The 16,068-nt window shown below is 45.0% G+C and overlaps 1 protein-coding gene across 1 annotated transcript; it reads right to left on the bottom strand.

Annotated features, from left to right (window-relative positions):
• Nucleotides 1–11,914: 11,914 nt before the first annotated feature.
• Nucleotides 11,915–15,947, bottom strand: LOC136519940 (probable peroxygenase 5). The gene is made up of 6 exons (XM_066513320.1): nucleotides 15,721–15,947; nucleotides 15,433–15,558; nucleotides 15,244–15,329; nucleotides 14,374–14,474; nucleotides 12,358–12,483; nucleotides 11,915–12,248 (listed from the first exon to the last, which is right to left on the bottom strand). Exons 1-6 carry the CDS (start codon nucleotides 15,749–15,751, stop codon nucleotides 12,089–12,091), a joined length of 630 nt encoding a protein of 209 aa, XP_066369417.1. The 5' UTR covers nucleotides 15,752–15,947; the 3' UTR covers nucleotides 11,915–12,088.
• Nucleotides 15,948–16,068: the final 121 nt, after the last annotated feature.

Raw genomic sequence — 16,068 nt, 5'->3', positions numbered from 1 at the left:
CTACACCATTTTGTTGAGGAGTATATGTTGCGGAGACCTCATGCTTGATCCCAACGTCATCACAATAGGTTTCTATGTTTTTGTTGTCAAATTCCTTCCCATTGTCACTTCTAATCTTCTTGAGCTTCACTTCAAATTCATTTTGTGCTCTCTTGGCAAACTTCTTGAAGCAAGATGCAACTTCGGATTTGTCATAACGGAAGAATACCCATGTATATCTTGAATAGTCATCAACAATCACAAGACAATAAAGATTTCCTCCCAAACTCTTGTATGTTGTTGGTCCAAATAAATCCATGTGAAGGAGTTCTAGCACTCTTGTGGTTGACATGAAAGCTTTTGTTGGATGAGTATTTACAACTTGCTTGCCGGCTTGACATGTACTACAAAGCTTGTCCTTCTCAAACTTCACATCCTTCAACCCTCTCACCAAATCATTCATCATTAGCTTCTTGAGTGAGCTCATCCCAACATGGGCAAGTCTTCTATGCCATAGCCACCCAAGTGTTGTTTTGGTGAATAGGCAAGTCTTCAAATTTGCATCTTTGGAGGTGAAATCCACTAGATATAGGTTGTTGTATCTAAATCCTTTGAATATCACTTGATCATCATCCTTCTTAGATACAACAACTTCCTTCTCGATGAACAAGCATTGGAAGCCAAGATCACACAATTGTCCAACGGATAGCAAGTTGAAGCTCAATAAAGCAACATATAGCACATTTGAGATAGAATGATCATTTGATATTGCCACTTTGCCCAATCCTTTAACCTTGCCCTTTGAATTATCTCCAAATGTGATTCTTTCTTGTCCATCTACTTCTTCATCTAGTGAGGTGAACATACGAGGATCACCGGTCATATGTTGTGTGCAACCACTATCAATAACCCAATGACTTCCACCGGCCTTGTAGTTCACCTACACACAAGAGATCAAGCTTTAGGAACCCAAACTTGTTGAGGGCCCTTCACCTTCTCAACAAGTGACTTTGCAACCCAAATTTTCTTTGGCCTATTCTTGTTTGGAGGTCCTAAGAACATGACTTTCATCTTTCCACTAGAATCATTTCTAAGCATGTAATGAGCATTGAAGGCAAAAGGTCTAGCATGCTTGGGCAAGGGTTGTGGTGGAGGAGTTTGGCACTCATGGGCAAAGTGACCTTCTTGTCCACACTCAAAACATCTATTTGCTTTGGCTTTGACTTGTGTTGTTGTTGAGCTTGAACCTTGTTCTCTTGGTTTGCCAAGTATCCAATGCCACTTCTATCCATCTTCATGACGGTGTTCATTAGTAGCTCACTTTGAAGATGCTTGCCTCTTGTGAACTTGCTCAATCCAATCTAGAGATGCTCTTTCTCCAACTTGAGCTTCTTGTTCTCTTCCTTGAGAGCATCATTATTTTTCTCTTCCTTGAGCTTCTTGTTCTCTTCTTTGAGCTTCTCATTCTCAAGAGTCAAATCACTATCATGATCAAGAGTTTCTAGCACAATAGTGCTGTGGCTTTTGATCTCTTCAAGATCTTTCTTTAGCTTTTCATTATCATTCTTGAGCTTGACAAACTCATCATAATCATTGGCCTCAACCACTTGCTTGCCCTTGCTACTAGAACTTTGCTCAATGCCCTCAATGATCAAATCATCACATGATGTAGCTATATCAATCTTAACAACATTGTTAGTAGCATCATGTGGCTCATTGGATAGAAATTCTTGAGCAATGATAAGATTATCATGATTAATCTTAAGAGTAGTATATTCTTCTTTTAGCTTGTTGTGGCTAGTGATGAGCTCATTGTGCATCCTCTCAAGTTTATCATGTTTATCTTTAAGCTCTTTCTTAGAAGATTTGAGCTCCTTGAGTTTGGATGATATAGCATCATTTGCTTCTCTAAGGTCAACACTAGCCTTTTCGGCTACATCACATTTAGCTAAAAGAGAATCATTCTGAGCTTCTAGTTTTTCATTTTTAGCTCTACTCTTTCTAATGATCTTAGTGTATTGATTTAGCAATTTAACAAGATCATCATAAGAAGGTGATTCATATTCATCATCATCACTATCGCTATCATCATTGCTAGCATGTTCATCACCACTACTATCATCATTTGATACCTTACGATCACCCTTGGCCATAAGGCATAGGTGTGTAGAGGATGATGGTAGTGGTGGCGATGAAGATGATGAAGAGTCAATAACAATGATAGCCACCTTCTCGTTGTCACTATCATCATCGGATGAGCCACTAGATGAATCAATGTCCATGAGCCAATCACCGACGATGTATGCCTTTCCACTTTTCTTCTTCTTGTGGAAGTCCTTCTTGCCATCTCTCTTTTTGTATGGCTTGTTTTTCTTCTTCTTCATTGCTTGAGTCATCCTTCTTGCCCTTGTACTTGTCTTTCTTGGGCTTTGTGCATTGATGTGCTGGATGACCAAGTTCTCCACAATTATAGCAATCCATCTCTGAGATTGGCTTCCTTCTAGAGCTTGTGAAGAACTCCTTCTTCTTGCCATCGAACTTGATGCCACTCTTGTTGAGCTTCTTTAGCATCTTGGTGGTTCTTTTAACCATGAGAGCAAGGCTTGCATCATCAACTTCATCATCACTTGAGCTCTCATACTCAAGCCTTGCTTTGACCTTCTCTTGGCTAGCTTTGAATGCCATGTCTTTTTCTTTCTTCCTAGTGGAGGATGAGCCATCTTGTGGTGTGATGTGCATGTAGATCTCATGAGCATTGATCTTTCCCAAGATTTGTGTCGGTGTAGCGGTGGAAAGATCACCTTGATGAAGCACGGTCATAATATGCCCATATTTATCAATGGGGAGGACACTCAAGATCTTTCTTACAACATCGGATGGTTGCATTTGAGTGAGTCCAAGCCCATTGACTTCCTCTACAAGAACATTCAAGCGTGAGTACATTTCATTAACACATTCTTTAGGAATCATCTCAAAAGAGTTAAGCTTTTTCATGACAAGATGATAGTGTTTCTCACGCTCACTCTTTGTTCCCTCATGGAGCGCATTAACGTCCAACCATAGTGCATGGGCGTCTTTGTGGTTCCTCACCTGATTGAACACATCTTTGCAAAGGCCTCTAAAGATGGTGTTTCGAACCTTTGCCTTCCATTTTTCATAATTCACCTCATTGCCTTGTAGGTGTCTAGCATCCTGAGGTTTTGGGAAGCCTTGTGAGGCGGCTCTAAGTATTCCAACATCTAGGCCTTCTAGATACGCCTCCATGCAGATTTTTCCAATATGGAAAATTATCCCCCTCAAAGATAGGAGGTCTATCCCCGTGAGACATCTTTCTCTAAGCGGTTAAGCCTAAAAATGTGAGCATGAGGCTCTGATACCAATTGAAAGGATCAAGATGCCCAAGAGGGGAGTGAATTGGGCTAATTCGAAATTTCTTTGCAAAAATTTAAATCATACGGTTAGCCCAATTAACCCCTTTGTGCCTAGAAAGTGTTTTTATTGATCTACCGCACAAAAGTTTAGCAACCTATGTTCCAATTCTACTCTAGCATGGCAATTCTATGAATGTAAGTGAAGAGAATTGAATTGCTCAAAGTAAATGCACAAAGTAAAGAGAGAAGGAGGAACGCGGTGATGTTTTGCCGAGGTATCGGAGAGTCACCACTCCCCACTAGTCCTCGTTGGAGCACCCGTGCAAGGGTGTAGGTCTCTCTTGATCTGCGTAAGGATCAAGTGCTCTCTATGGGTTGATTCTTTGACACTCTGTCGCGGTGAATCACCCACAACGGCTCACAACTTGAGTTGGGTCATCCACAAGCTCCACCGGATGATCACCAAACTTCCAATCACCACCAAGCCGTCTAGGTGATGGCGATCACCAAGAGTAACAAGCATGAACTCTCACTTGACCACGACAAGCCTAATGAGAAGGGTGGATGCACACTTTGCTACTCTTGCTTTCACTAATGAGGGCTCTCTTTGGGATTCTCAAATCTCAATCACCTCACTAGGACCTTGCTCTTCTTGGCACTCTCAAAGGTTTTTCTCAGCTGTTGGAATGAGCAAAAGTATCCCCACACATGAATGGAGGAAGTATTTATAACCATGGCTGAAAAACGAACTGTTATGTGCCTCTGCGGGGTGACCGGACGCTCCGGTCAGTTCTCCCCGAACTCCAGTGTTTAAGTTGTGACCGGACACGTCCGGTCGTGATTTTCCCTCTCTAGAACCTTACTGGAGTTGACCGGACGCTGGGACTCAGCGTCCGGTCACTTCACCTCTCAGCGTCTGGTCACACCAGATGATTTCATCTTGATCAAATGAACTGACCGGACTCTACGCCAGCGTTCAGTCACCCCGAAGCCAGCATCCGGTCAGTATTTGACCCTCATTCACTTCCAACTCTCGATCATATGTGAATGAAGTTTGCTCCAATGGATCTAAGGGCTTCTTAGGAGCAACCTAGTGCTAGATTTAGCAAGTGTGCACCACACCTAACTCACTAGGCTCACCTAGGTCAAGCTATCCATCTTCATGTCGGTGTTCATTAGTAGCTCACTTTGAAGATGCTTGCCTCTTGTGAACTTGCTCAATCCAATCTTGAGATGCTCTTTCTCCAATTTGAGCTTCTTGTTTTCTTCCTTGAGAGCATCATTGTTTTTCTCTTCCTTGAGCTTCTTGTTCTCTTCTTTGAGCTTCTCATTCTCAAGGATCAAGTCAACATCATGATCAAGAGTTTCTTGCACAATAGTGTTGTGGCTTTTGATCTCCTCAAGATCTTTCTTGAGCTTTTCATTGTCATTCTTAAGCTTGACAAACTCATCATAATCATCGGCCTCAACCACTTGCTTGCCCTTGCTACTAGAACTTTGCTCAATGCTCTCAATGATCAAATCATCACATGATGTAGCTATATCAATCTTAACAACATTGTTAGTAGCATCATGTGGCTCATGGGATAGAAAGTCTTGAGCAATGACAAGATTATCATGATTAATCTTAAGAGTAGTGTATTCGTCTTTTAGCTTGTTGTGGCTAGTGATGAGCTCTTTGTGCATCCCCTCAAGTTTATCATGTTTATCTTTAAGCTCTTTCTTAAAAGATTTGAGCTCCATGAGTTTGGATGATACAGCATCATTTTCTTCTCTAAGCTCAACACTAGTCTTTTCGGCTATATCACATTTTGCTAAAAGTGAATCATTCTTAGCCTCTAGTTTTTCATTCTTAGCTCTACTCTTTCGAATGATCTTAGTGTATTGATTTAGCAATTTAACAAGATCATCATAGGAAGGTGACTCATATTCATCAACATCACTATCGCTATCATCATTGCTAGCATATTCATCACCACTACTATCATCATTCGATACCTTGCGATCACCCTTGGCCATAAGGCATAGGTGTGAAGGGGATGGTGGTGGTGGTGGTGGTGAAGATGATGAAGAGTTAATGACAATGGCGGCCACCTTCTCATTGTCACTATCATCATCGGATGAGCAACTTGATGAATTAATGTACGTGAGCCAATCACCGACGATGTATGTCTTTCCATTCTTCTTCTTCTTGTGGAAGTCCTTCTTGCCATCTCTCTTCTTGTATGGCTTGTTCCTTTTCTTTTCATCTTATTCTTCATTGCTTGAGTCATCTTTCTTGCCCTTGTACTTGTTCTTGTACTTGTCTTTCTTGGGCTTTGTGCATTGGTGTGCTAGATGACCAAGTTCTCCACAATTGTAGCAATCCATCTCGGAGATTGGTTTCCTTCTAGAGCTTGTGAAGAACTTCTTGCCATCGAACTTGATGCCACTCTTGTTGAGCTTCTTTAGCATCTTGGTGGATTTTCGCACCATGAGGGCAAGACTTGCATCATCAACTTCATCATCACTTGAGCTCTCATACTCAAGTCTTGCTTTGCCCTTCTCTTGGCTAGCTTTGAATGCTAAGTCCTTGTCTTTCTTCTTGGTAGAGGATGAGCCATCTTGTGGTGTGATGTGCATATACATCTCATGAGCATTGATCTTTCCCAAGATTTATGTTGGTGTAGCGGTGGAAATATCACCTTGATGAAGCACGGTCACAATATGCCCATATTTGTCAATGGGGAGGACACTCAAGATCTTTCTTACAACATCGGATGGTTGCATTTGAGTGAGTCCAAGCCCATTGACTTCCTCTACAAGAACATTCAAGCGTGAGTACATTTCATTAGCACATTCTTTAGGAAGCATCTTAAAAGAGTTAAGCTTTTTCATGACAAGATGATAGCATTCCTCATGCTCACTCTTTGTTCCCTCATGGAGCGCACAAACGTCCGACCATAGTGCATGGGCGTCTTTGTGGTTCCTCACCCGGTTAAACACATCTTTGCAAAGGCCTCAAAAGATGGTGTTTCGAGCCTTTGCATTCCATTTCTCGTAATTTACCTCATCGCCTTGTAGGTGTGTAGCATCCTAAGGTTTTGGGAAGCCATGTGAGGCGGCTCTAAGTATTCCAACATCTAGAGCTTCTAAGTACGCCTCCATGCAAATTTTCCAATATGGAAAATCATCCCCCTCAAAGATAGGAGGAGGTCCATCCCCGTAAGACATCTTTCTCTAGGCGGTTAAGCCTAAATACATGAGCACGAGGCTCTGATACCAATTGAAAGGATCAAGATGCCCAAGAGAGGGGTGAATTGGGCTAATTCTAAATTTCTTTCAATAATTAAATCATATTGTTAGCCCACTTAACCCCTTGTGCCTAGAAAGTGTTTCTAAAGTTCTATCGCACAAAAAGTCTTACAACCTAAGTTCCAATCCTACTCTAGCATGGCAATTCTATGAATGTAAAAACAAGTATTGAATTGCTCAAGGTAAATGCTCAAAGTAAAGAGAGAAGGAGGAATGCGGCGATGTTTTGCCGAGGTATCGGAGAGTCGCCACTCCCCACTAGTCCTTGTTGGAGCACCCGTGCAAGGGTGTAGCTCCCCCTTGATCCGTGCAAGGATCAAGTGCTCTCTACGGGTTGATTCTTTGACACTCCATCACGGTGAATCACCCACAACCGCTCACAACTTGAGTTGGGTCATCCACAAGCTCCGACGGATGATCACCAAGGTCCCAATCACCACCAAGCCATCTAGGTGATGGCGATCACCAAGAGTAACAAGCACGAACTCTCACTTGACCACAACAAGCCTAATGAGAAGGGTGGATGCACACTTTGCTACTCTTGATCTTACTAATGAGGGCTCTCTTTGGGATTCTCAAATCTCAATCACCTCACTAGGACCTTGCTCTTCTTGGCACTCTCAAAGATGTTTCTCAGCTGATGAAATGAGCAAAAGTACCCCCACAAACGAATATAGGAAGTATTTATAACATGGACTGAAAAACGAACCGTTATGTGCCTCTGCGGGGTGACCGGACGCTCCGGTCAAGTTGACCGGATGCGCCGGTCAGTTCACCCTGAGCTCCAGTGTTTAAAGTGTGACCAGACGCTGGCCAGCGTCCGGTCAGCACTGACCGAACGTATCCGGTCAGCACTGACCGAACGTATCCGGTCAGCACTGACCGAACACGTTCGGTCGTGATTTTCCCTCTCTGGAACCTTACTAGAGTTGATCGGACGCTGGGACTCAGCGTTCGGTCACTTCACCTCTCAGCGTCCGGTCACACCAGATGATTTCACCTTGATCAAATGAAATGACTGCACTCTACGCTAGCGTCCGGTCACCCGAGAGCCAGCGTTCGGTCAGTATTTGACCCTCCATTCACTTCCAACTCTCGATCATATTTGAGTGAAGTTTGCTCCAATGGATCTAAGGGCTTCTTAGGAGCTACCTAGTGCTAGATTTAGCAAGTGTGCACCACACCTAACTCACTAGGCTCACCTAGGTCAAGCTACCCGTCCATACCCCCCTTAATAGTATGGCCAAAGGAAAAAAACAAAGTTCTAAACTACTCTAAGTGTCTCTTCAACTCCAATCGACACTTAGAACTAGTCCATCCTTAACCTTGTCGTCCATACTTTGAAAACCGAAACGATTTCCATCGTAGGGGCATGACCACCATGATAGCCCAATCGATCTCTATTACCATGACCAAACTTAATTGCCTCTGCAAAACACACGTTAGTCATAGTAATCACGTATTGTCATTAATCGCCGAAACCCAACTAGGGGCCTAGATGCTTTCAATATAGACAAGCGACAAGATATTATATCTGCACCTCTTCTCTTTCTCTTCTTCTATTTTCTATCTGTATCTATCTATTTCTCTTTTAGTACATTATCAATATACAACTAAAAAGATGGGAATGCAATCATCCAACAGCAAATCAAAACCGAGGAAGGCACAAGATTGCAACCCAGCGCTCCTGGTTTTCCCTCCCCACACATCCTCTAGGTTTTCTCTGCACCCCCTCTGGTTTTATGTCAACCATTTTTCACGCTGAATTTCCATCAATGTCACTCCACCTTTTATCTCAAATCATTTCCAAGCACCGCCACCCCAGTTCAGTATTTGGAGGCCCTTCTCGCCGTCTTGCTTGGCTCTCCATGTCCTTTCACGTAAGATGATGCTCCTTAGGTTGCCAAGCGCAATGGTCAACGGTCTCATTGCACTTGGGCTGTTTACATGTAAGTTGCAAAAGTTAAGCCTACGCTACTGTAGAACTCATAATTCCTATAGGTCTCATTATTGGGTGTGCATGAGCTAGCAGTGATATGGCTTCACTACTGGGTCATAAACCTAGGATCCGGACAAATCGTTAGGACTCAAGTGACCCGACAGTGAAGCCCACTATCATTGTTGGTCCGAGACACTAACCGACAGTGATATGGGGGATATCACTGTCGGTTTAGAACATCACCCAGTTTGATATGCCAATGTAGGATACAGTCGTGGCTTGATTCAAAAGCGGCATAAGGGCCTTACTACTAGGTTTTGGATTGACCTAGCAGTGTTATGGACTGTTGGATCCACCGAAGCACCTATTACTTGGTTCTCCACCATCGGATCTAGCTACCACCATTGCTTCTGGTTATAACACTACTACAGTAAGTTTAACCGAGGCGGGAGTTTTGGATTAACCGAGGCGGGCAACGTAAACGCCACGAACAAAAGATCACGGTTAATACACAAACTAACGAGGCGGTTGTCTACACACCTCGGTTAATCAAATAAAAAATAAAAAATAGGAAAATCCATGGATAGGCTCGCCGAGCACATCTAGGCGCCGTCGCAACTGGATCAGCGCGCCGCTGCAACCGCCACTAGATTTGGGCGCTCACCACTGGATCTGGGCACCCGCTGGCTAGATTCGGTCACCTGCTCGCCGGGGCCATCGGTGGAGCCGCTGGGACCGCTGTTCCTCGCCATCGGTCAGATCCAGGCCGCACCTGGACACGCTACCGCTGATGGATCTCCTACACGGATTGCCAGATCCACCACCAGGAAAGGATCTAGGCCTCGCGCCACCGCCCCTGCGTGCCCGATCTATCGCCCCGCGCACGCCGCCACAGGATCAGCGGAGGGGAGGGAGAAGAGGGAGCCTCCGGATCTGCACCGCCATTGCTCCGCTCGCTGGAGGGAGGGGGAGGCTGCGCTGCCGGAGGGAGAAGGAGGCACGCCAGGGGTCCTCCTCACCTCCATGCTAGAGAAGGAGGCTTGCAGGTGGTCCTCCTCGCCTCCACGCCGGAGAGGGAACGCGCCGGTGGTCCTCCTCGCCTCCATGCCGGAGAGGGAGTCGCCCGCGCCGCCGTCGGAGCATGGAAGGAGAGGGGCTCAGGAGGGAGAGTGTGAGGGAGAGAGAATCGAGGGAGGGAGAGAGTGGAGGGGCGCCATCTGGCTCTCCCTCCCAAGGGGCACGCGGTCGGGCTCTCCCTCCGCGAGGGGTGCGTCGCTCGACCTCGACTAAGGATGGCAAAGGGGCGGGTCGGGGCCGGTGGAGTATCCGCACACCCAAACTCGAAACCCGAGAATGAGACCCGAACCCGCCCCAAACTTTGTTTCGGGTGGAGGTGCGCCCCCACCCCCGAACCCGCCGGGTCCCCCGAAACCTGAGATGGGAGCTGGGTCGCCGTCTCCCATCGGCCTTGCTAGAGTCATAACAAACTACCGATGCAGCTATCCACCAGAACAGCAAGCTTGCTAGCAACGGACGACCGAGGATAGGATACAGGAGGCCTCATGCGACTTCAATGGCCATGTGCCTGTAGCCCCTACGACGTGGGGTGACCCAAGCTCCTAGCTAGGCGGAGTGTGCCTCGTGCTGCCTTGCAACGTAGAGGCCTAGGACCGAGGTGTGGTGCTCGTGTGGCCTAGGCGCCTAACAGATCATGGAGCGTGAAGTCCGGTGGAGCAAAGAGGAAGCGAGATGCAGGGGGAGGCGCGTGCAAGAGGGCGAGGGGGCGGCGCGTGAACATGCGGTGCGGGCGGTGGCTGTGTGGTGAGAAGCGAGAGATTGATATTGTTATTGTATACCTAGGGTTGTACTTGGGATGGGCCATAACAGTTCTGCGCTGCTGGCCTTTTTATGGCTGATTCATCATTTTTGGGTCCCCGCAATAAACACATGGGGCATACTGCAGACCCGCCCCCGAACCCACCCCGATTTGGGGCCCCAAACCCGAGACCCGTGGGGGAAAAACAGACCCACCCCCGCCCCCATCGGGTTTGAAACCCGCGGGTTTCATGTCCAAACCCGCCCCATTGCCATCCTTAGCCTCGACTGCGGGATGGGGAGACAGAAGTGAGGAGTGGAAAACCCTAACCCCTGCGTTTATATATCGATGATTGTAGTAGGCTGGTGTGGGCTAGCGGGTTGGGCCAGATTTACCGAGTCGGTTGAGTTAGAATGCCCGTCTCGGTTAATGATTTACCGAGACGGTTGCGTTAGGATGCCCATCTCGGTTAATATATATTAACCGAGACGGGCCTTTTAGGTTGCCCGCCTCGATTAATAATTAACCGAGGCGGTTGTTGGGCTAGCTGTCTGGCCACCCAATAACGGAGGCGGGCAACCGGCCCGCCTGCCTCCGAGGCCATTTGGCAAACGCCTTGGAAAAGATTTATGGTAGTAGTGTAAATCATGTGTCCAGACACACGTATATTGTCCCACAGGGACAACTGAGCTCCCCTGCTTGTAGTTCCACATGGATCTAGTAAAACTACTCATTGCTTCACAATTTATGGTCTCAATATGCGCTCCCTTTGCAAGAAACCGTCTTTCTAGGAGAAATTCCTCCACATACACTTTTCCTTCATAGTCAAAAACTCAAGATGGTGCACGAGAGGCACTAGAAGAAGGTTTATGAAGATGGAGCCACGCCGAAAGAAAGACACATTGGGAGCAATGATAGTGTGATCCGATTGGTTGTTGAGCAGTGTTACATTTGAGCTAGAGGCTCATCATTGCTCGCAGCCCAAATGACTCCAACCTTCCATCCCTTCGCCATGCTCTAGCACCTCTGAGAACCCACTCGAGTGCTAGAAGAAGATTCATGAGGTGGCTATGTTACAACGTGTTTTGTAGACTACAACATTAACATTGGTCTAGTTGGAAAAAGGTTGTAATTCTTTCAAAAAAAAAAGTATTTGTTATCGTATATGTATTTTTTAAAAGTTTTTGTTATCATATAAAACTTTTTCCTTATGTATCATAAAGCTTCTTCACATGCAACAGAAGACATATATGTTGTTGTCCAAGAGTTTAGAAATTTTAGGAATGATCCAGTATCGTTTACGGTTTAAATCAATTTATGCATGCTTATCTAAAGAAATTCAAAATTTAACTACATGTATCCTAATAAGATGCAAAAAAAAAAACTAGATAAACTTATATTTAGGCTCGTATAGTACATTCAATCATTTGTCGTGGAGATAGATGGAAAATTCATTTGTCTACCTTCCGTCTCTAGATTACCACAGATTAATTCTAAAAACACATATTACAATAATGATAGAAAGATTGATATATTTATAAGAAATCTCTTGCTCCATAAATAAAGATGAATCCACTGGCGTACAGAATCAAACTAGGGTTTATATTATTCTACTGATCCACATACACACAGCATACCCCGATTTACAAATTCTTCCAGACACTAGCGAGTAACACGACGATGCTCTTATCATTTCTTCTTAGTAGACTCCTTCTTAGACTTCCTCTCGTGTTCCAACTTTTCAAACAAGCTGCCATCGTAGACAGCCCTGACAGTGTCCTTGTGAAGAAACCCTTTCTCATCTTTGCAGAGGGAGTAGAGCACCTTCCACTCTGTGAAACCACCAAGCCTGCAGTAATTTTTCCGAAACATACTCAGCTCAAAGACGGAGCATATTCCCTTCTTGCATGTCATATATATATACTGTTCTAGCAGTCTAGCTCCTGAAGAGTATTTACCATCCTTTGAAGTCATTAGGCTCCCTGTTTGCTTTGAGCAGCTCCTTCAGCTCTTTGCCCGTCAGGGCATCAGTCCTGGTGTGGGCATGCTTCTTGAAGATCTCCTCAAATTTTTCAGGAACGAACCTGGAGGTTGAAAGATACAATGACGATTAGCAATTCTTTTAGCTCAACGAACTATCCAAAAAGTTTTTTTTTTTGTAACTATAAGTAGATGATTATGAGATACTTTTTTGTTGTTTTCGAGGAGGATTAGGCCAGACATGGTTTTGGAAGGATGTATGGTTAGATGAATGCCCTCTAAAAGTTAGCTTCCCTAAACTATATAGTATTTGCCATGACCAAGAAGTTTCAGTTCAAACAGCTGGTGAAATGGCATGGAATTTTAGCTACAGGAGGTGTTTCGGTGATTCGGAGTTGGAGGAGTGGAGAGAGATGATGACTAAAATGGAGAGGATCAACCTCACAGAGGAGGATGACAGAGTTACTTGGAAACTGGATAAGTCAGGGAAATTCTCTACAAGGAGCATGTACAGATATATTACTTTTGCTGGGGTGGTGGATGTTAGAATGATGGAAATTTGGAACACCAAAATCCCTTTGAAAGTGAAGATTTTTCAGTGGATGGCATGACATGACAGAATTCAGACAACTCATCAACTGAAGAGGAGAAACTGGGACAAAGAAGATGTGTGTAAATTCTGTGGCAAAGAGGAAACGGTTAACCATTTGCTTTTTCAGTGCCCAATTGCAAGGGCTCTGTGGTGCTGGGTCAGGGACAGTTTAGGTTGGCCGAGTGCTCCAACATCAGTCACTAAATTTTAAGATTTGTTTCTAGTACAAGGGGGTGGGGATGAACATGAGATTGTGTGGTGGGTGATGGCGGCTGTGGGGTGGTCGCTTTGGAAAACTAGAAACGACTTAGTTTTTTCTAACATTGTGATTAAATCGCCTAAACATGTAGCTTATAAATCTCTCGGCTTTATGAAGCAGTGGATCAAACTGGCAAGAAAAAACGGAGCAAAGAAGGAAGCGGCAGTGGAGAAGCTGATGGCAGGGATGGAGCACTGGTGACCTGTGCTTAATGCAAAAAAGCGTTCGCTGTCATGTGTTTTTCTGTTTGCAGCCCAAGTTTCTGTAGCGTTTCTGGCTTTAAGTCAGGGTCTTGTTGGGAGGTTAGGAGCTGGTCGTAGGAGAGATCTGTGTTCTGTCTGGACTGTTAGGAGGTTGCAGTGGCATGGAGTTTTTCTTGTATCTGAACTTGTGCCTTGTAAGCCGGTAACCCCGGTAAAAACCACTTTTAAGCTTTCAATATAAGCTGGGCTAAATGTCTTTGGTCGAAAAAAAAAAGGATTAGGCCAGACATTTTTTTAGCTGAACACCTATAATAAATTACAGTGAACCAAGGCACATGTGAACGACTCCCCATTCTCATGGCAATAGTTCTCTTTTCGTTTGAAACTGAGCTTGATTAACTAATGCAACAACCTCATCATGTCAGTAGTTTTTGTTCCAATGCTTTCCATCTCACATTATCATGTTTGGACTGAAGTTGTTGAGTGGTGCTTTGGACAAAGGGCAAAACGACATAAGAAACGCTTCACTCCCAGCTGCCTCCCATAATTGTTTAATCATTAGTTCATCAAAAGTAGTATGCATCCATCTCATCTCACATAGGAGAAGTGGCACTATCGATTGTTTGGTCATGTTTAGTAGTAATTCATTCACATGTCTATTAAATACTCTGATTTATCGTGAGAGAAAAACACTGTTTCGGTTGATTTGTCGTGGAAGAAAAGCACTGTTCCGGCTGAAAAAACAAGGTACGGATTATAAGACAAGCGGGGCATTGTTGACTGTTTGTTTGTTAGTGTTACCTTGTCTTCATTCAGTAAAGTACACTGAGAAGTGAGATTGACGAAAAACAGAAACGTTGTGCTGCTGCCATCATGTGTCTGGACTCTGATTTTTTAGTCTGGAGATGGTGAGAGATGGAAATTTGAATTGGATAGGTACCTTCCACTGGCATCGTACACGCCCGAATCACTTCCGTGCTTTCCCTTTTGGATGTTCTTCACGTAGATGGGGAGCTTGAAAGCTGGTGCTTTCTCGTTCTCCTGAAATTGACATGGAACGAGCCGACGTCAGAAAGAGTTCAATTTCTGCATCTGAATACATAGGCACTTAGAAGTTACTGTATAAAATATGCATAATAAGACGATTTCCAAATACTATATGTTTCCGAAGATAACTGAAAGGTACGGTGTAGTTTTATATGTGGTTGTTGTGTGTTCATAATGGACATGCACATTTTCATGTTGTCATGATGTGTCCAGGAACCTGGCATCACATTTTATATATACCCATGTTAGTACAGATCCCACCGAATCCTTATATCACATTGTTTAGTTTAGGATTCCTCGTTAATCCATGTGGTTATTGGAATATTGCAGTGATCCTTTTAAAATTTTGCCACTAAATCCATAAGCGTATTGAATTATGTTTGGCCTGAAGAAACTTTGAGACCTCCTATATATCCCAAGCCGAAGCTAGATTAAAACTTGAAGCAACCTTTAGGAAGAACTCGATGGTACTATGTCAGTAGTTCGTAATTTCTAAACGATCACCAACTACAGTATGGTTTAAATTTCTTCCTGACATGCAGAAGAAGTCGATTTGGTAAAGTGGAATGACAGAGAAATGGTATAAAAGGACGATCTTAATATAGTTTCTGCATTTAGCGAGATACATACTCAAAGGCCAAATTAAAGTGGAGATTCAGATTTCAGCGAGAACACAGATGATCGATCTACGGAAGACTAAAGGCATGCATTTCAAGATGTTGCTGAGATAGGGTGTTGGCTGAGGGAGAGATGACATATATACCGGTACGGTCTTGGGTCCAAGGAGGCCGTTGATGAAGACGGAGCTGAAGGCAGACAAGGGGACGCCGGCCCCGATGGCGCGGAACCCTGCAGCAGGCCAGAAACAACAGTCAGATATGGTTGTCATCCTGGATCAGGTGTCCATGAGAAGTTTGGAGAAATCATCTGTGTAGAGCAAAACAGTAGGCACCTTGGTATGTCTCGGAGGGATAGATGATGCCGTCATTGTTCCTGTCGAAAAAGGCGACGTGCCTCTGCAACGGCGTCAGCTCGCCTTTGTACACGTCCGCCATGAACGACGAGGAGGAGTTGCTCCCTGGTGCGGTCCGAGCAGCAAATTAAAGAGAGGAGCACGGTGGTCAAAACTCACGCCACAGATGAAGAATGATATGCCAGGCCGAGGAACGTTTTCCTATATATATCGCTTTTAATTTGCTGCTGCCGCACGCCGCTTCCTGGGACTGGGAAATAGACTTACCAGGTGTCGTCTCTGCAGGTTTGGCGGCCATGGAAGCTGTGAGATCGTTGACGAGGACGACGAGCGAGAGATGCGCTGCGCTGAGGTGCCGATAAGTGGTGGAGGTGGAGCAGGACGCGGCAGGAGTGGAAGAACGAATTAATCGAGCGCTTGTTTTTGTGGTGAACTGGTGATGGAAGAGGCAAAAGAGGCTTGTGGAGCTGTGGGTGCGCTGCGTTTGGGCTTTTGGCTGGTATTTGTATGCTGCCCCAGCCAGCCGTGTGTCCGCGGCTCCGCCCGCAACGACCATGCTGAGCAACCGACCGAACGCGCCATGATATCTCGCCCCGGCTCCGATCCGCTTGCTTC

This window comes from Miscanthus floridulus, chromosome 18 (genome assembly GCF_019320115.1).
Source record: "Miscanthus floridulus cultivar M001 chromosome 18, ASM1932011v1, whole genome shotgun sequence".
Lineage (NCBI taxonomy): Eukaryota > Viridiplantae > Streptophyta > Magnoliopsida > Poales > Poaceae > Miscanthus > Miscanthus floridulus.
This window is presented reverse-complemented; position numbering and strand designations above follow the sequence as displayed.

What these genes read in the sequence shown, in the direction of transcription:
- LOC136519940 (XM_066513320.1), bottom strand. Translation starts at nt 15,751, where the DNA reads ATGGCCGCCAAACCTGCAGAGACGACACCTG. An exon ending in ACCTGCAGAGACGACACCTG is followed by an intron (nt 15,559 to 15,720) that starts GTAAGTCTATTT and finishes GGACCGCACCAG; the next exon opens with GGAGCAACTCCTCCTCGTCG. An exon ending in TTGGACCCAAGACCGTACCG is followed by an intron (nt 14,475 to 15,243) that starts GTATATATGTCA and finishes TGTCAATTTCAG; the next exon opens with GAGAACGAGAAAGCACCAGC.